This window comes from Bremia lactucae, linkage group LG16, assembly GCF_004359215.1.
Source record: "Bremia lactucae strain SF5 linkage group LG16, whole genome shotgun sequence".
Taxonomy (NCBI): domain Eukaryota; phylum Oomycota; class Peronosporomycetes; order Peronosporales; family Peronosporaceae; genus Bremia; species Bremia lactucae.
Window position 1 is genome coordinate 2,526,373 of NC_090625.1, and position 18,794 is coordinate 2,545,166.

The 18,794-nt window shown below is 44.4% G+C and overlaps 6 protein-coding genes across 6 annotated transcripts; 4 read left to right on the forward strand and 2 right to left on the reverse strand.

The window, feature by feature from the left end:
- Positions 1-3,173: 3,173 nt before the first annotated feature.
- CCR75_005859 (uncharacterized protein) lies at positions 3,174-4,268 on the reverse strand (the record flags this gene model as incomplete). Its single annotated transcript, XM_067963933.1, has 1 exon — positions 3,174-4,268. One exon carries the CDS (start codon positions 4,266-4,268, stop codon positions 3,174-3,176), a length of 1,095 nt encoding a protein of 364 aa, XP_067815601.1.
- Positions 4,269-6,375: 2,107 nt separating this feature from the next.
- CCR75_005860 (uncharacterized protein) lies at positions 6,376-6,711 on the forward strand (the record flags this gene model as incomplete). Its single annotated transcript, XM_067963934.1, has 1 exon — positions 6,376-6,711. One exon carries the CDS (start codon positions 6,376-6,378, stop codon positions 6,709-6,711), a length of 336 nt encoding a protein of 111 aa, XP_067815726.1.
- A 146-nt stretch (positions 6,712-6,857) lies between these two features.
- Positions 6,858-7,812, forward strand: CCR75_005861 (uncharacterized protein; the record flags this gene model as incomplete). Its single annotated transcript, XM_067963935.1, has 2 exons — positions 6,858-7,496; positions 7,549-7,812. The coding sequence occupies 2 exons, from the start codon at positions 6,858-6,860 to the stop codon at positions 7,810-7,812; spliced, it is 903 nt and encodes a 300-aa protein (XP_067815727.1).
- A 136-nt stretch (positions 7,813-7,948) lies between these two features.
- CCR75_005862 (uncharacterized protein) lies at positions 7,949-8,496 on the forward strand (the record flags this gene model as incomplete). Its single annotated transcript, XM_067963936.1, has 2 exons — positions 7,949-8,014; positions 8,125-8,496. The coding sequence occupies 2 exons, from the start codon at positions 7,949-7,951 to the stop codon at positions 8,494-8,496; spliced, it is 438 nt and encodes a 145-aa protein (XP_067815724.1).
- Positions 8,497-8,709: 213 nt separating this feature from the next.
- CCR75_005863 (uncharacterized protein) lies at positions 8,710-11,174 on the forward strand (the record flags this gene model as incomplete). The annotated part of the gene is made up of 2 exons (XM_067963937.1): positions 8,710-9,105; positions 9,183-11,174. The coding sequence occupies 2 exons, from the start codon at positions 8,710-8,712 to the stop codon at positions 11,172-11,174; spliced, it is 2,388 nt and encodes a 795-aa protein (XP_067815725.1).
- A 107-nt stretch (positions 11,175-11,281) lies between these two features.
- Positions 11,282-13,030, reverse strand: CCR75_005864 (uncharacterized protein; the record flags this gene model as incomplete). Its single annotated transcript, XM_067963938.1, has 1 exon — positions 11,282-13,030. The coding sequence occupies one exon, from the start codon at positions 13,028-13,030 to the stop codon at positions 11,282-11,284; it is 1,749 nt and encodes a 582-aa protein (XP_067815730.1).
- Between the last annotated feature and the right edge of the window lie 5,764 nt (positions 13,031-18,794).

Sequence of the window (18,794 nt, forward strand, 5' to 3'; positions counted from 1 at the left end):
GGTGGCGTTGAATTAGACTTAAAATAACCAATCAGTAGAGCTAAAGTCTTATTGCATCAATATTATAAAATGTGGTAATTTTCAGACTATTTTAGTCAAAATAATAAAGATAATAATGTTGTACTTCTTTATTTTATCTCCCCTCATAGGAAATAATATTATTATTACTCGTAGAGGAAAATCACTTACGTAACGGTACACCCCGTAACATTTATAGCAAACACGGAAGAAAGGGAGTGTCGCGACCTCTGTCGTTATATAGAATCTTGACGAGGCTGGAACGAGCATCTTTTTTTGCTACATGGATCTATTCATTATATGTTCAAGTGCAATGGCTACGATATTACGTGAACAAAGCATAAGACATCGATATTTTTTTGACAGGAGGAATTGCAACACCGCCCTTGTAATGGGGCACACATCGGTTGGAGAACCGTTGTTCTGGTAGATTTACTTTATTGGTAAAATACCCTATTATCCTATTCTATAATATTAATTACTGAAATCCCATTTATTATAAGTAGCAAATATGGTCGCCGCCAGATATAAATCTGGCGGCCAAAATTTATTTAAATTAGCTAGGGTAAGTTCTTAGATTACATAATAAAATATAGTGTAGTTCCCCTTTTTATCTTAAAGCGTTAAGTGCCTTCCTAAGGCTTGCGCATTGATCTGTAAGAAATAGAATCAATATCCCTTATTTTTTGCAACAAAGCTACATGGCCTTGATCCCAGCGCGAAGAACTTTCGCGCTGAGGAAGATTTTTATCTCGATGTTTTTTCAAGCATCGATGGTATAGTGGAAACAATAAGGAGATAAAGTCTCGCTTATGCAAGCCTGGGGCGCGGTCATCCGCACTGTCAAAGACATTGGACGCGAAGCCTGGCTTCAAAGACTTAACGATTCGCGTTAAGCTTGAAAAAAAACTCCAACTGGTGCAAGGTATAAATTGCATCGGTTGTAACGTGAGGCAGGACTTCCATGCCTCACGTGGGGTGATCCCTGTCCGTGTTGTGTTGACAACACGAAGCGAGTAAAAGGGGATGTGTATTTCCTTTTTACGCCCTGGTTAATTAAAAACTGTATTACTATAGTCAAATTCTTCTTGTCTTTTTACTTAATACTAACTTAATTATAAACTAATACAAAACATGTACTAAAAGTCTTATCTGTTTTTCTCTTTGCGCGCGTCCAGCGATGACTGGACCGCGGAGAAAGTAGATATAAAGGTCTATACCTACCAATGGATAAGCTTTTAGAATGTTACCATGTAAAATAATATTTTCCAAATATTATCTACCTTTTAGTAATATATTACTTAACCTTTAAGTGTTAATTTCATGTATCGATACATCCTGTTACAATATACCTTAGAAAGGCTTGTGAGGAGTAGTCTCTTCAGACAAGCTATTAATTAGCTGTTCGGGCAAATACCACGTTTTTTTAGGTATGAGACGAGACATTTTAGTGACTACGATCCCCTGATGGTACTCACTGAAGCAGGAATACCACAAGAACTTTTATTACGATGGCTTATGCCATCGTCATCACCGCTCAGAATTATGTGCCGGTGACGGCACGGGATACGGTACTGGCCGTGAGGAAACATCCTTATCGTCGGAACCGAACATGCTGTAGCGAAGCTACCAGCACGTCAACTCGGATGAGACCCCTCACTCGAAGGCTCATAGTCAGCCGCCTGGCGATGATTAGGCGACTAGTCTATTCTCCCCGAGCCGGCCATTTCGTCCGACTCGCATTCGAAGTCGACCTTCAAAGAGGGGTCGCATTCACGTGGTGTATCACCATGTGCACCCGCAACATTTAGAGTTGCGGGAGAAGATAACACTACGGCCGACGGAACATCTGCCGCAAGAGACAATAATGCGTCGTCCGCGGCTGCATGAACCGCACCCGAAGGCGCCGCACAATACGCATACCGTATGGACTTGTTAACCATGCGATATAATTAAAATGATGGTTCTGACCAATCGACATTGTTTATATTAAGTGGTCTTATGGTGACCACTCTATCCAATGACAGTCAGAGGTGATGTCGTTTAAGGGAGGGGTGATGTAACAGGGTGTATCGCTACATGAAATTAACACTTAAAGGTTGTTAATTAATATATTATCTATTAGGTAGAGAATATTTAGAGAATATTACTTTAAAAGTAATATTCTAAAAGGTTATCCATTCGTAGATATAGAACATTATATCTACTTTCTACGCGGTCTAGTCAGCCATGGACGCGCGCAAAGAGAAAGACAGATAGACTTTTAGTACATGTTTTGTATTAGTTTACAATTAAGTTAATATTAAGTAGATAGACAATAAGAACTTAATTATATTAAATACAGTTTACACAAACCTCTTTAAAGCAAGTCTTTAAGGAGAGTCTTCCTCTGCACGTACTAGTGTACGTGAAGTGATGTGAGGCACCACTCGCACTGAGGCAGTGTGAAGTGGACTTGTACTGAAGCAGTGAAAGTCGGCAGGCCCCGTTACATATATCCTCTTGGACACTAGTTGCCACTTGGTTCTACGAACCCCCTGAACCCCTGAATCCCAACTAGGATTTCTTAAGCTTTAATAGCTTGTACGACTCCCTGAGTTGTTAAACTCATTAGTTCAATAGAACTAAGTGACTCTCTGAGTCTGAAAGTTTTCCTCTGACTTTAGGAGGGAGGTAGCTCCGCTACAGTCCGTAACAACAAAAAGCAGAAGAGGATCTCAACACAACAAGGCACTTCTTCGCGACACATTGAGTTGGTGGCGGCACCGCTTTTGGGCCTGATCAAGCCGAGCTGCCTCGATTTATCAATCTCATAATGATTTGCGACATTAAACCCGCTGACGTCGGAGAAAGTCAAAGAGCAACTTAGCGAGAAAGCTCTTCAGAAAATAATAGAAATGAGCCAAATAATTTTTGTGGATGTCCCAGTTCTTAAGAAATGTGCATTATCGACGAATTTAATCGATGCGGGATAAACACACGAATTACAGATTTTTGTATTTCAAAATAAAGTCAAGTAAACACGCTGGTATAAATAGGGGATTGCCATAAGCTACGACTTTTAAGCACTTGTACCGCGACTACATCCTTAGCGCTAGCAACACCAAAAGATAAAACAGATTGTGATTACAAATGTATGAAATCTCTTGAAACTTCTAAATTACATTCTGTGCTTGCTCGCTACGAGGATTTGCCGCCTTTAAAAGATTATTTTGCAAATTAATCCTCAGAGAAGAGCCGCGACTCGCGAATTCGATCATCAATTCCTGCATCTGAACGTGGCCGCGTTCCCCAATAAAATTTTGGGCCAAATTAAGCAGCGAAAGTTGAGATGCAAATGTACTCAACGCCATAGCATCGTAGAGATCCTTGGCCCCATCGTCCGAGATGCAATTGCCTACTAAAGACAGCGTTTGTAACCGTGGAAAGTTGTTCGATGGTCCTATTAATATGGCAGCAATTTGACGCGTCACGTGGCTTTGAAGTCCCTCGGTGTAGCAGCAATTAAGCGAAAAATGGGCAAGTTTTGGCAAGTGGGCGTGGCTTAATGCATGCAATATACTACGCACTAGTACATTGCGAGCAATGAGCGTCGTTTCTGTTTGACACGTAAATTGTTGCGCGTGCATTCGACCTGTCAATGAAAAGCTTTGAAGGTTTGGAAATCGTTGAAAAAATCCAGAGCGAATGGCAGGTGCCACCTTCATTAATGCTACAATAGTCGTTTCAATCGACACCACGAACGCTGGTAGCTGTAAATTAGTCTGTGAGCACGTGGCTGAACAGTGTAGTATCTCCTGAGCCGTTAGAAAGGAGCATACAAGCTGTAGTGTGTCTTCATTTCCGCAACACAATAGGCTTTTCATTGCCATATCACGTGCTTTGAATCGTAGGCGTTTGTCGTTACAAGTTTCATCACTTGAGCTGCACTTGCGCTTGCGAGACGGAGCGGGAGTGACCATCTCGACAGCTAACGCTGCATCTTCTTTAGCGATAAGGCTGTTTAAATGGAGCTTGAGCACGAGCGAGTAGAGACGACAACATAGCGTAGGTGGATTGTGATACTCCCACGCGGAGTAGGCCTGGTAGTATAAAGCAAGCTCGGCTCGACGCCCAATGTACGATATTTTCGAGTCGACTTTGCCGTACTTGGACTTGAGTAGTAATAAAATATGAAAAAGAACAGAGCGTCGCGTGCTGAGGGTGATGCTTGAGTGCCACGTTTGTTTACTAGTGGGGGTAGCGACCATGGTAGTACTCATTATACGAGTTGATACGATTAACGTGAAAAGGAAGAGCGCCGTGAATAAATGGAATCCCGACTCGACACGAACCGAGACAAATTGGAAATGATAACAATGTTTACTTTTTTTGGTCGAATGTAATGAGCCTTTTCTCCCACCGCGGAATTGTAGTTTTTCCGAAATGGCGAAAGAGCAACTATCTTAAGCGATTTGTTCTGAATATAATCGCTTCCAAGGACGTCAAATGACTCGTGCACAATAGCTTACGCGCTAACATGTGGGTCATGTTGCAAATTTCTTGCTAATATTAGTAGCCATTCATATCGGAAATAGCAGAGAGTGATGCTAGGTATAAGTGTGAGACCTGATGTTGGGCTCTTGACTACTTTACACGTAAGCGTTAGACCAGCTGTATGTAAGAAGGCATTTACATGCACGTCATTGTTGCGGTAATTGAAAGAGGAACTGCAGCATTAAACATTAGAAAGGTTTCACTACAACAAGACTACGGGAAGCTGGACCACGAGCTTCAACTTTCTTTAAGGCAGGACAGCTGCATTATGTTTTTATTGAACGATTACTTGGCGTTCTGGTCTGATTGTTAAAATTGGTCCTTTCAAGAGCCTATAATCTGATAAGACCACGAACTTTATCCTTTCGCAGTTTAGTCCGTGCAACGGTCGTTAGCGTTATCACATTAAATCAAGAGATTGAGTATTGGTGACCTATTGTTTAACTGCACGAGGCCCTCAGTATAATTATGGTCAATTATCTATCTGATTAGGATCCGTACGACAATGAAATGGTGAAGTTAAGGTTTTGTCTGTGGCTCTATTTATCATAGCATGTCTAGATGTGACAATGTGCGGCGGCTTAAAGCAAAGTTTGTAGCTTTTACTATGTTCTATAATAATTCAGTGCACTGCTCTCTCAAACATACGTTGCCCGTATTGATCCCGCTGCGCGAAATACTAGCACCGTATCTTTGTACGAGGGTTATACAAGCGCAGCAAATTGACGCTTGCTTGTGACGTGAGTTATATTCTTCGAGGTCCCCGATGTCGCAGCAAAAGCTGTCAATTTAAATTACATGATTCCCATTGTAAAGGTGGCAACCCTTTACATGTGAATCATGCAATTTAAAATTGACAGCTTTTGCGTCCACTAGCATCCCCGTCTTTAAAAAACGTGACTGTGGCTGTCATGACAGCTTGCTCGTTTACAGCAACTAAGTCGGACCGCTATAAGATTTCAGCACACAATCGTGTGGTCCCGGGAGCGGCGCTGCTTTTATAAGTGCTAATTTTAGGTCCAAGTGAAGCTGCTACGGTCATGGACAGTGTGTCATTGAAGACGACGCTATTGCTTGTCAGTATAAAACAGAGTGGACCGGCATTTTCGTGTACTTTCCGATTGAATTGCGATGCCTACGCTATGACCTGCGTTGGAAAATCTCACTAGACTGCGCTCATCCGGCAACGCTGGCTTATCATTGTCCCGCGGCCAAGTTCTGATGTTTCGCGTTCCAGGAGTTGGTCTACGTTTTACACACGAATGAATTGACCAAAGTCTTAGAAGGAGTCTATTCTAGTATTAAGTGCGTGAACTCGTGCTTTGATCGGTTCACGACCTTCATATATTTTTCTTTGTACGTCAAAAGCTCCATTATAAGTCGATATTAGTCCATTCAATGCTTTTTAAAGTAAAATTAATTTTTTCTTTTAACACTTTGACTTTGATTGCTTAATTGCTTTTTAATCCTTACAAGATATGAGGCAAATTAACTTTTATTTAAACCGATTTACCCGTCAATTTGTGGCGTCAACTCAATGTGGAGCGCACAGATTATTTTTGACCTCACACCTAATACCAGCATCGGTTGCGCTTCGGTAGAGAATTGAATATTCTTACATTAATGCAATTATTTGCAGTCATTTCAACACATTATGAATCAACTAAAGAAATTGCCGACTTTTGAGCGCTTGGCAACAAGCCTTTGAACACCAAAATGATGTGACCCGCTTTAAAGTTGCCAACTTGGCGACAACTTTAAATCATTTTTGAATTTACGATGCCATTAAGCACGCAGAAATCTTATGGTCGGCAAAGAGTAATGAAGAAAGAGCTGAGCACCGCATCGGCCTTTACAGCTGAACTTAGCCACCGCCTAAGCGCCATCTATCAGAGTCCCGCGCAAGAAAGAATTCATTATCTAGAAGGAAGGCTCGTCGAACTCATGGAGGAGCTAAAAAGCTTAAAAACCAAGAACAAGCACTTAAATTTCGAGGTGGATAAGCGCGACAATTTGATTAGTAAATGCAGAAACGATCTTATCCGGGCATACGAGACCAGCATGCAAACCAGAGCAGACATGCTAGAACTGCTTCAAAACTTGCACGATTCCGACTTGGATTTGGATACTCAAGAAACAAAGACGGTAGAAGAGTGATATTCACATAAAGCAGTCTAGTATGTAAAAGCTGCAATTTAATCTGCTTAAAGAAATTCATGTTTTTTTCTTAAGAAAATCAATTGAAGTGACAATCACTCTTGAAGTGCAACCTATTTCCCACAGTGCGCATCCGCCATCGCAAGATGCCGTCAACCTCACAGCGCAGCAGCAGCACCGATAGCTCCACGTTTAGGCCTCGCGGTCATTTGTTGCGCCAAGAATCCGCTGTATGCGACCAACTTCGACGGGACAAGTTCAACATGGCCCTGCGGATTAATTACCTGGAAACACAACTTCAGCACTTGCTGGAAGGCAAAGGGTATACAGAGGCTGAGGTGCTTGCCGAGCTGGCTGAGCTCCGAATGACATTAACAAAACGCGAGAATGAGTTGCATGAATACGCGCTGAAGTCTTCTTTAATGACCAATGAGCCGGACAAAAACGCTAAAACCACTACAGAAAACCAAGATCAAACTGTTGCCGATTTCGTTTCATATAAGTCCATGTACACAGCATTACAAGCCGAGCTTAGCGCAACGATGCAGCTGAAGAAGCAGGCAATTGACGACGCTGATAAATTACGGCGTCAAGTTACGCATTTATCAATCGACTATAAATCCCAAGGCATAGCGATGCGTAAGCTTCAAAGTGATTACAAAACGGCTCAAGACAAGATTTATCAGCTCGAGACCCAAGGGTGTTGTAATAACAACGTTGAGGCATTGAACGATGGCTTAATTAATAAACTTGGCAAGAATGGCCAGGAACTAATTGTTACAGAGGTATAGAGAGGAAAAAGTAATGGGGCTGTACTAAAAGGGTATTCCTATGTAGAAACAAGATGGCATGATCCACGAGAAGCAAGTGCAAGTAGGCGTGAGCGAGCAGCCCCCATTAGAGAACAAAACACTGTCGGAAGTGGTAGAAAAGGATGGAGAAAAATCACATACTATGCATCAAAAGCAGCTCCTGGCTAATGACACTACTAACGATCTGAATCGTGTTGGCGATTTCATGATTTCAGAGCACACGGCCACGGTAGAGAAACTCAAAAGAGAGCTAATTAGCTCAAAGGACGAGAAAGAGGCACGCGAGTGACACTCAGTGGATTGTATTATGATGGTCAATTTAATCCGCTTGGGATGCTCAGGCACTAAATCGGCACTGGATACATCAATTCGAAACGTACCGAATGAAGAAGACTCGAGAAATTTGTCGGCTAAAAAAACATCTAATGATACTTGCTTTAAAGCTTCGTCACCCCACAGATGACGAACAAGCTTTAAAGAACACTTTGCAGGTACGTGGCTTGACTAGGCTAATAGAATGGTGCTTAACCTTCTGCCACCAAAGGATATAAAAGAAAGCAGCCGCATTCTTTATGAGAAATTGTCAGTTTATCGTCGGCAGAACAGGTCAGCAACTCGAGAGATTGAGGACTTGCAGAACGCGATAAAGCTGTACCAAAACGCTATTACCGACCGCGATGATGCCATTGCTAACTATAAGGCAATGCTTTTGAAGCTTTCCACGCAGCTTCCGCATCGTATTCATTTCAAGCATGTGAATGACGAGTTAATGAAGCAGCTCCACCAGACGAAACGAATCATTGCTCTGACGTTTAGTAACCTACTAGACTGTCGTGCCCTTCCAGCCTCCGCTCGAAGCCATTTAAAGTCGATGCTTGGCGATCATCTTGCCAACCTGAAGACGCAACTGCAACATCTACAGGCGGAGATCACACACGATCCCATTGCTCCTACATCTCAATCGACCGTGTAGACCAAGCGATCCTCACAACACGGCATTTTTCTCACCGAAACATTACCACTACTTGCTAAAGAAAATTATTTTTTTTCATAATTTTATCAGAAAAAAAAATTACAACAGAATTACTACGTGCCCCGTCTCTTTTTTACCGACTGCACCACACCAACGTTACATCATCGTGCGTCAAGAAAAGTGCAAGTCCAACGAGTCATTGGCGTGTCCGCAATGCCTCGATCCAGTCCACTCGCTGCATCCTCTTCAATCGATCCATGGGAATCTTCTACTGTACTATCCACGACCACGTTTACAATGGCTGACTCCGTCAACACGGACGAAAACGAAGTAGTGACGGCGGAATTTTCCGTCGATCTGGCTGATGGCCAGACGTGGGCCGTCAATTTCTTTGAATGCGCTGCTGAGAACGACTTGGAGTGTCTCGAAGAGATCTTAGACAGTGGTCGAGTACGTGTCAATGACGTGGACGTGGACGGATTTACGGCTTTAATGGTCGCTGCAGCCGAAGGTCATCGCGACGTCGTGCGCACGCTCTTAAAACGTGGCGCAGACGTCCGCATACAAACGCACGAGCTTCGATCGACTGCATTACATTTTGCTGCAAAGGTCGAGCCATAAAAGACCTTTACGAGAGAAAAAAAGCTGAGCGTAGTACTGTGTTTGTTGTTTGTTTTATATTGTAGAATGGCGACGCCGTGATTGTTGCTGCGCTGTGTGAATGCGATGCGTCGATGATTGATTGCTGGAATAGTAATGGTGATACACCATTGATCTGGGCCTGTATTGAAGGGAGAGTGGAGGCAGTGAAAGTGTTTTTAAAGTATGGTGCAGATGTTACCGTATTGAATCAATACGGTGCCTCGACGTTGCTGTGTGCTGTAATGGTAGGAGAAGATCCGGAGGAGGTGGAGGAAATTGATGAACAACGCGCTGAGATTCTGACAATGTTGCTGGCTACGAAAAAGGTGCTTGTGAACTTTCAAGATCCAGAAGGAAGCACGGCGATGCATTTAGCCATGTCGTGTGGCTACTTGGCGTGTATCAAGACGCTGTTAGCAAATGGCGCGGATATTACATTACGAAATGTGATTGGACAAACGGCGTTGGAAGAAGCGCTGGATGTTTGGAAGGAAGAGAGAGAACCGTGTATTGCGTACGTGCGTGGTATTTGGCAACAATTGGAAGAAGAAGCGGCGGCGCGAATGATGGCAATGCTTGAGATAGAAGACAAGGCCGACAAGCGAAAGACGGGAGGAAATTCCGTCCTGACTAGTAAGAAGAGTAAAAAGAAAAACAAAAAAGTAAAGCGCAAAGCAATAAAACAGCCGCATTTTGAAACGATGAAAGAAGAATCGAAGGCTTTGATGTGGAGAAGTCAAGTTGAGAGTGTGTCTACGGTCAAGGAAGACGACGAAAGCGGGGAGAGTTCCGATGAAGAGCGTTTGTCATTAATGCAAGCTATAGGATCGTCGTTGGAACAGGATAGCGAAGATAAACTTGGCGATATGACAGCGGTAGTGGAGGTTTTGGAAGCCATTGAGGAATCTTTAAAGAAAGATGTTGAAACAACAGCGGATGCTTGGACGACTGTTAGAAAGAAACCCCGCTCGGCTCTTGTTGTTGCAAACGATGCAGTTAAGACAACTTCGTCTTTACGACACAAGACTGTGCTGTCAACATCAAAGCGTGGACAGCACAGTAGCTTGAAACAACAAAGCCACGATACAATTTCTTCGTCTGGTGGAAGAGTGAGGTCTTCGTCCGCTCCACGTCCTGGGGTTGCCCACAACATTCGAAGCACACCAGGAGATGAAAGAAGTACCTTTAGCATCAAAAGCCGTGCTTCTAGACATCTTGCGCCATCGCATATCGAAGATTCTACCGCACAAGTCTTTAAATCACTAGACTTGACCAATTCAATGAGTTGTAGTAACTTTTCGTGGACGCTATCGTCGCCGTGGCGCCCTGAATTTCGCCGATTACCTGCTTTAGCTCCACATGTAGTCACGCAGTCAACAAATCGACAGACATGGAAGCAGCAACGGACAAATGGTCCGTACAAAGTCGCTTGTGACATTCGGGATCGATGGCTTGGTAAACTGCATCTTGGAAACGAAAATGTAGCCGAGACATTGGGGTATTTAGCCTGTGGTCTCTGTGGGGAGCTTGTTAATGACAATCGTCAATGCAGCGGTAGTGCGTCTAAAGGTACTGATTCACTGGACTGTCCTCAGCTATACTGTGCCTCCTGTCTCGAGTCTTCGGCTTTTCAAACGGCTCATTCGACTACATTCAAGTGTGTGCGATGCCATCAAGTAACAAGAAAAGAAACCATGTCGTGCAATTCTTTTGCGCAAGCTCAAGCCGCATCATTAGGACTTTCGTTATCCAATTCCTTTAGCACAAAGGCGTTCGTGTCTTATTCATTAGAAGACATGCAGCATCTTCTCGAAGCGTCGGATTATCAAGTCTCGGGTGTGGATTTACAAGCGTATTACCTCGTTCCTGGCTCGGATCTTTGTCATCTAAGCAACGGTCAGCTTGACATTCTAGCCAACGCACATCAACGGGGGCTTACAGAAATACTCGACCAGCGTCTTACCAATGCACGAGCTACGGAACGATTGCATCTTGACGAGTGGCTCAAGACGCACATGTTATACCACAAGCAGTAAAAAGTCGACTACCTTGTTTTTTACCGCCAAGAAAGAATGATACGTGTATTGACTTTTAAAAAACAACTCTTCGAAATCGAGATGCAAAAGGACGTGAAAACGTAAAGCTATATATGACGTACAAGTCCGTCGTCGTCGTTGTAGTTTTCGTGACGAGTGTCTGGAAAGAACTTTTCCGTCGTGTTGTCGCGACAGAGATCCTGCATCATTCGCAATTGTCGTTCCGCTCGTTCACGTTGCATCGCAGCGGTTTTTTCATGGACTTTGTCCAGTAAATACCGAAATGCCACAACAAACCAGTCTCGTTGGTATTCGTTAATGGCTTCAATGTCTAACGTTCGACATGACGTGATTAACGAGAAACTAGCGGTTGCTTTCGTAGACGTGACGTATCCCGCAGTTCGAGCGCGAGCAAACACGGGAGTCGTGTGACCAGGACAGACGGAGACGATTTCATCCAATTGAATCGAATCACCACTTCGACCAAGCCACGAAACTTCACCGTATCGATCGACACATACTCGTGTCTTGTGTGGTTTTCCTTTTCGACCATACTTCCAAACTGGTAAGGTCTCCATTCGTTTCATAATTGTCAATTCCACTTGTTGCGCCACACGTCGCTCATGATCACGTGCAAGAGCGACTAAGAACTCTAAACTTCGCTGAAGCCATTCCCTTTCTTCCGTTGTCTTGGCTTTCAAGTCTAACGTTCTCGTGTGGGTGACAACAGACAAGGTGCAGCCAGCATCGGGTAGAATTAATGTTCCTTTATGCAACGCTCGAGCCAAGACACTGGTAGATGGACCCGACGTGATACGAATGATCGTTGCAAGAGGAATGGCATTTTTCACTTTGACGCGTTTTTTTCCCATCGTTGTTGTCGCTGTGACACCATCAACTGCCATGTGCGTCGCGTGGGCCAAGAGTTTCGACGTCCACCGTAACGTATCGCCATTCTCGACACACAAGTTCGTACCATGCGGTTTGCCTTTGCGTCCAAATTTGACGACACTTGTGCCCGCGACACATTGCAATGCGACGCGATATTCTGTCATTTGATGCTGTAACACCACGTCCAATTGTTTTTGGTGCTTGTGACGAGCAGCTGTTTCCCACTGGACGTGGGCACAGATGGCAAATTGGACTGAAAGCATGGATTCGTGGGATAAGCGCTTGTGTTTGCGACTTGTTTTGACAATTTTAAGAAAGTACGCCGCCCACTTGGTTGCTCGAATCTCAAATTCCAATGATTGGATCCATCTTCGCATCCAAGCTTTCGATTGTTTAAGATTGACGACGTGGCATGTCGTTCGAACATCTGCGGAAAGATCACGTGGAAACGAGCTTAGAAACTCATCCACGGAACTCTCGCGCCACATTTCACGCGCTTCAAAGCTCGACGACAATTGTAAACGTACCGTCTCGGACGATGATCGAGTCGTGTAGTTGAATTGGCCTTTGAAATGGCGTTGATTTTCTGGATTAAGCGATGAGCTTGTAGAGAGGAGTGATGAGTCGGAGGTCGAATGCCGTAACGAGGACGAACGAGATGATCGTTTTGGATAGACACCGGGACATTGAGACAACGGGGACGTGTTCCGTGAGACTGGAATGTTTGGAGATGGCGACAACGACGCGGGCTTGACGACACTTTCGTTGTCGTCTTCGCCATTACTAAAGCTTCGACTTCGACTACGTTTGCTCGTATTCCTCGTCTTTTTCACTCGAAGACGAAGGTTGTACGTCCGTTTGTCTTCATCGGGACTCCCAAGCTTTTTGTGTGAAAAGAACGCCAAGAATCGAGACGACGTTGTCGGTGGAGACTCGGTTAATTTTGCTCGGCGACTTAAGCCCATCGTTCTCCTGATATTAATCGTAAATGAAGCTTTTAGATGGCCAAAGAGAAAGTGCGTACGACAGGAGCTCGTGTCTGAAAGGTTTCAGTTTTGTACTGACGTGTTTATTTGTAGAAAAAGAAGCAAGAGCGTGTGGCTTGAACGTGAAAGTCCCTCTTGGCTTTTATTCTGCACGAATCTATTTCAGATAGACCCACTATTCTTTTAACAAGTAGACGCTAGAAGAAAATGGATATCTTAGCTTTTTCGTCTCTTGATATTCGCCTATATTAATGTGGAGTGGTGGTACATTTCACTACAGGGTCGCTAAAGCACCAGAAGAGCCGAAAGAGGAAGCTACAATCGAACATTACTTACGCGATGACTATCGTCAGGAGTTTCATTCTTCGATTATATGAACGACACATCCCCAAGATCTTGTTTGCAACAATTTTTACTGAGTTTTAGTATACTGGACAAGGGTCGGCGAAAGGGTCCACTGTGACGTACTACGTTCTTGCTTGTCAAGCACCTACGTGATAAGAATTTCTACAATTTCTTCTACTTTTGCGAGCGTTCCCACTACTAACGCCAGCGGTTATTACGTGTATATTTAGTAATCGCGCTGCACTGAATAGATGTAAGTACTGTATTGGTTTTCTTGTGACCTTTTAAAGTACGGTGGGGTACGCTCGTTTCTCTTATATGCGAAGGAGCGGAAATGAAATTGATCCGATATATTTTCTTCATTTAAAAAGATTTCAAATTCAAACTTTGAAGGGTTTAATCATGCCTTCAATCTTCATTAGTGTCTTCTTTGTCGGCATGTCTTTTTCTCCAAAATCATGGTTGTATTACGCTGATAAAATCCTGTAGGCATGCAATGCACGAGAGGGCTTGAAACAGCAGGAAATGTCGTCCACGCTTGTTAATTTGTTGCGTTGGAAGTCCCTTTATGATGTATATCGCTTTTATTGCGAGCTTGATCCAATTTTTTTTCGTCATTCAGTATGCCAATGGGATCAGCTGTATAGTATATAGTCACTTCGATTAATATGTCTCCATTTCCGCCATAAATAAAGGAGAAGACCCAGTAATGACTGATTTGCAATTAATGTGCCACATGACATAAAATTGTTTGCAGCGTTCTACCATGACCTCTAATGATGTTATTGTCAAATGGGCAACCTTCTCTGCATCCCGTTATTATTGGAACGCTTTTTCTTAAGACATTATTAATTAGAAAATAAATTAGAAACGTCATAGTCTACCCTCTTCCTTACTCGTCATCTCAAGCAAGAATTGTCATATGCTGTGCTCGTCTGGATGGCTGCATCTGCTCTCAATACAAAAGCGATGAAATTGTGAAAGCCGAGAGGGACAAAATTGCATGGCTCTGAATTTGTGTGACAACGTGGAGCAATTAATTTGTGATTACATGACCGATCACCTCACTTAAAGCAAATTTTTTTTTGGTGCTCCACTTATCTTTCGCATGTAAGAGCACTATGTATACCCTTCTTTCAATGATGATAGGGTGTCAGCGTTGTTACACGTATGTTCAGTTCGCCGAGTCCATATTTATCCGGTAACTCGGGGTCAAATAGTGCTATTCCATTCTAGACTTTCTATGATCTAATTCAATATCAGACAGCATCGGCCCAGAACAAAAGCTCGTGAGAAATTTCAGGCCAGTAAGAAAATGAATACCTAAAAGATGCGGCTGGCAATGTAAAGTCGGAAAAAAGACAGTAATGCTTGTAACTTTCTGCAGGCGCATCCGAGGAAGCCGTCTTTCGAGTTGGATCTCAGCAATGTCGCAAGTGCCGGAAGGGCTTATGTAGGCCTTTCAATGAGCATAAATTCGGTGAGACTGGACTGCATTGTGAGGCTGGCATCTTCAACCTCGGGTTTTCCTGTCACTCACACAAAAAAAATTCCATCCTGCATGAAGTCGGTAAAATACGGAAGGAATTGAAGGACAAGAAGACCGACTTTTCTTCATAAGAAGTAAATTACTCCGATTAAGTCATGAAGAATGGTACTATTCTTTTAAGATGAGGGCAATTTGGACTACATTTCAAATCTGAGCAGACGTACTTCTAATAACAAAGCAACGTTACTAGGTAGAAAAGCAAATCGGAAGTACGTAAATGTTTGCTCCCTTCCGACACCACCATCAGAGCTCACTATTCTTAATTGCATTACATAAGATTGTTGAGACAATATTAGCATTTGCGTGTATGCCTAGAACAATAAAAATGTTCGCAATTATTTGTAAACAAAAGGTTGAGCACTTGTATCATATTAAAAGATCTCTGCTCAATTGCGGCTATCGTCTTACGTGGCAATCTGTTTCCAAGTTTAATATGATGCATTTTAATATTCCATAAAGAATGGCAACGGTATTGTTATTTGTTGCAAAAGTGAAGAATGAGTCGGCGTTCATTTGGACGTGTGATTTATGTGTAGGCGGGCACGTCTTAATGCGGCCAAGCTCTACTTAAGCACACACCCTAGCACAGCGAAGAAGCGGTTTGACCGTCTACTCTCGCGTGCAGTGAGGTAGTTGTATTGGGCGCCTTAGCGACCTCTCCAAACGCACTAAGTACTCTGGTATACGTGTCGTCACGGGAGCGGTCCGACTCCTCGTGCGCACTTACCAAGTAGGAAGTAGTTCCTAGACTGATTTATTTTTAATCGTACTAAATATACCTATTTTTACCAATCATAAAATGTCATCTCTGTAGATAATACTGATATGTATTGCGAGCGTATATTTCTAAATACCTCGCGTAACGGATGACGCTGGCCGTCATGCCTTCCTATGTGAATGCATCTACGTGCATCACATACACAAGGGTGGGTCAAAATGTGAACCACACCCAAGTCGTGGGTCTAATTACTTTACTTATGCAAATGACCATCCCCTTAACTACACAAAGTGTACTTAACGGGGACTGTGTAACATTTGGGCAACGTCAGCTTGTTACACCAACCCCTCTTTGAGAACAAATTTACATTTTGTAATTCGTCAAAGAGAAGCGAGGAACAGCGAGCTGCTTTACGCGCCGATTAATTCTTTCAATCACTCGTGCTACTGTGTCTTACACGGATCCTAATATGCCACCTAAATGGGGCATGGTTGGCGGGTCGTCCGCAAAGACACCCACTCATCCATGCGCTAAGCGCAAGCGCCGCATTAACACGCCGGCAGCGTCTAATGCCTCAGTCAAAACGCCGACAGCTGCGGCTGCTGTCGCGTTAACTGGGCTTAAGAATTTATCCTCCGCTAACAGTAAGGATATCGATCCGTCGCTCATTGTTGACTACAAGGAGGCGACACTGGTGCCGTCAACTCATAGAAGTGACGCAGACAACGAGCTAATGAGGACGGATGATGGCGCATTATTGCCCATCCAAACTTCGTCATTGCTCCAATCACGGAGACAGCAAAGTTTTCTAATGCTGTCTCGTCGTCTGCGCTGGCTAGTGCAGCGATGATTAATGAGAGCGCTGCTAATAAAGGCTCAGGCTGCCTTACCTTCGCCGGTTCACTCGCAGGCGTTAAGCGCTGCCGAACGACGTATTATGGATCTCGAGGGTCAAATCTTGCGACTGAACTCGAATCTTCAGGATGTTTGTGCGAAAGATCGTCAGGGTTATGAACGCCTGAGACTTCGGCTTGACATTCTCGAGAAGTTGATGCTGAGGGACCCGCATTACGCGCGTGGTATCCCTCGCTCTCCGAGTCCTTTTGGTGGTGGTAGGAGTCATTAGGCTGAAAGTTTTTCACCTTTACCGTCCCGCTCACCCGATCGACGATCGACTCACAGTCGGCGTCACCATCGGTCTCCTTAGACGGATGGGGGTATATGACCTCATTTGGGTCTACATACCGTGTCAGACGACCCACGTGAAATAGGGGGTGCGTCTTCATATACGGGGGAAGGGTGAGCCTAAAATTAAGGTCTTTAATCTTTTCTGCCACCGTAAAGGGCCGAATGCAACTTATCCTGTGCGTTTGCCACCGCGTCACGGACGTTTCGTGTGAAGGCTATTCGCTCATCCACAAAGCGTTGAACCTCGCTCACGCTTTTAGCATCAAACTCGCCTATGACACCGCCGAGAGGTCAGTCCTAGGACCTAATTTTTATTAGCCACTGCTAAACTGGCAGGGTGACGAGGGCAAGTTTCTGTCTTTGAGATGATCCCTTCGCTAGTCATCATCATATTGACGAAGATATGTCCCTCTTTTGCAGTGAGGGGCCCTCCCCCACTAAGACTCGAGCTACGCACAAACGAGACTGGCGTCCGAGGATGGCGCAGCCGTTAATATAAAATGGTGTCTCACCCGTTCTTGTGTGGACACTGTTATTATAGCGAACGTCACAAAGGGCACGTGCTTGCTCCATCTTTGGGAGTCGCTATTGTGCGTAATACATCCGCCACGACCTGATTGGCACGTACTGTTGTCGCGTGGGATTTGGCCATTCCTTTACAGATTTTACCTTGTCTGGGTCTGCTCGTACGCCATGTGTACTTACGATGCGGCCCAGCACCGGTATCTTAGGGACCCCTATGAAAATTAACGCACTTTTGCAAGTTGACGTTTAATTGGGCGTCCTTTAAAGTCTGCATTACAGCGTCTAAATGACGCTTGTGCGACTCTATTGCGCTCAGCCCGACCACGGCCCTACTATCACGAATACATCGCCAAAGTAATGGGGCGCGTAGGCACGGTGCTGACACATCACGTGAGCCACCACTCGGTTGAATGTCGCTGGTGCGCTTTTCAAACCTTGGGGCATCACAAGCCACTTCTAAAGCATACCGCTTGGGGTCCTTACTGCTGTTTTGGCTACATTGGACTCTCTCATGAGTACCTGAGAGTAGCCATCCTTTAAATCAAACGCGGAAAATATAGTTGACGTTGCCGTGGAGTTAAACAAAACATCTTTCCGCGGGATTGACTTTTGCGCCGGTATGGTCGCCGTGTTCAGCTTATTGTAAGCATGAACCACGCGCCATTTACCTATGGCTTTACGCACACAAAAGGTCGGGCTGCAGTGAGGCGATTTGCTCTCACGCACATATCCCGCCTTGGCTCGCTTGTCGAAGAATTCATCGATATAATCGGCTTGTTCTTTCGGCAACGGCCATTGCCTGGTGACACAATACTTGGTGCCAGGTGTGAGATCTATTTCATGCCCGATGCCCATATCTGCTGGTAGGCGGCTCGGCACTTCTTCTGAAAGCTCATCGCGATGTTTCCACAAAACCTCAAAGAACGAACTGTCTCTCAAGGCATCCCAGCCTTGAGCAGCGAACCGCTTCTTGTTGTCCGTTTCTAGGACGCTCTCGTCCATTGTGGACGACGAGCAACAGTCCACCAAGTTCTCTTCTGGAACTGGTGCGACTATTTCGTGGATCTTTCCTTCCTTTAATTCGGCAAGGAACAGATCCCACGACATCTCCGGGAGATTTACTATCTCCTCGGCAGATTTAAAGACTTGCCAGAGCACCTCAACTGAGGATGTCTCCGCAATTTCGTCTTTGACGGCCTCGAACACCTTGTTCAAAGGCCCGTCCTCTTTATTAGAGACTGATCCATAGGTCACTCGTTTAGACGTGCCTTTGATCATCCTAATCTGTCGGGTACTCGTTCTTCGAGTCACCACGACCTTTTTCTGGGAAGCGGATGCCGTTACACTCCTGGCTAACGCACCCCTTCCAACCGCACCAGGCTCTTGGCACTGTGCCGGTTTATGCGACGCATGACTTC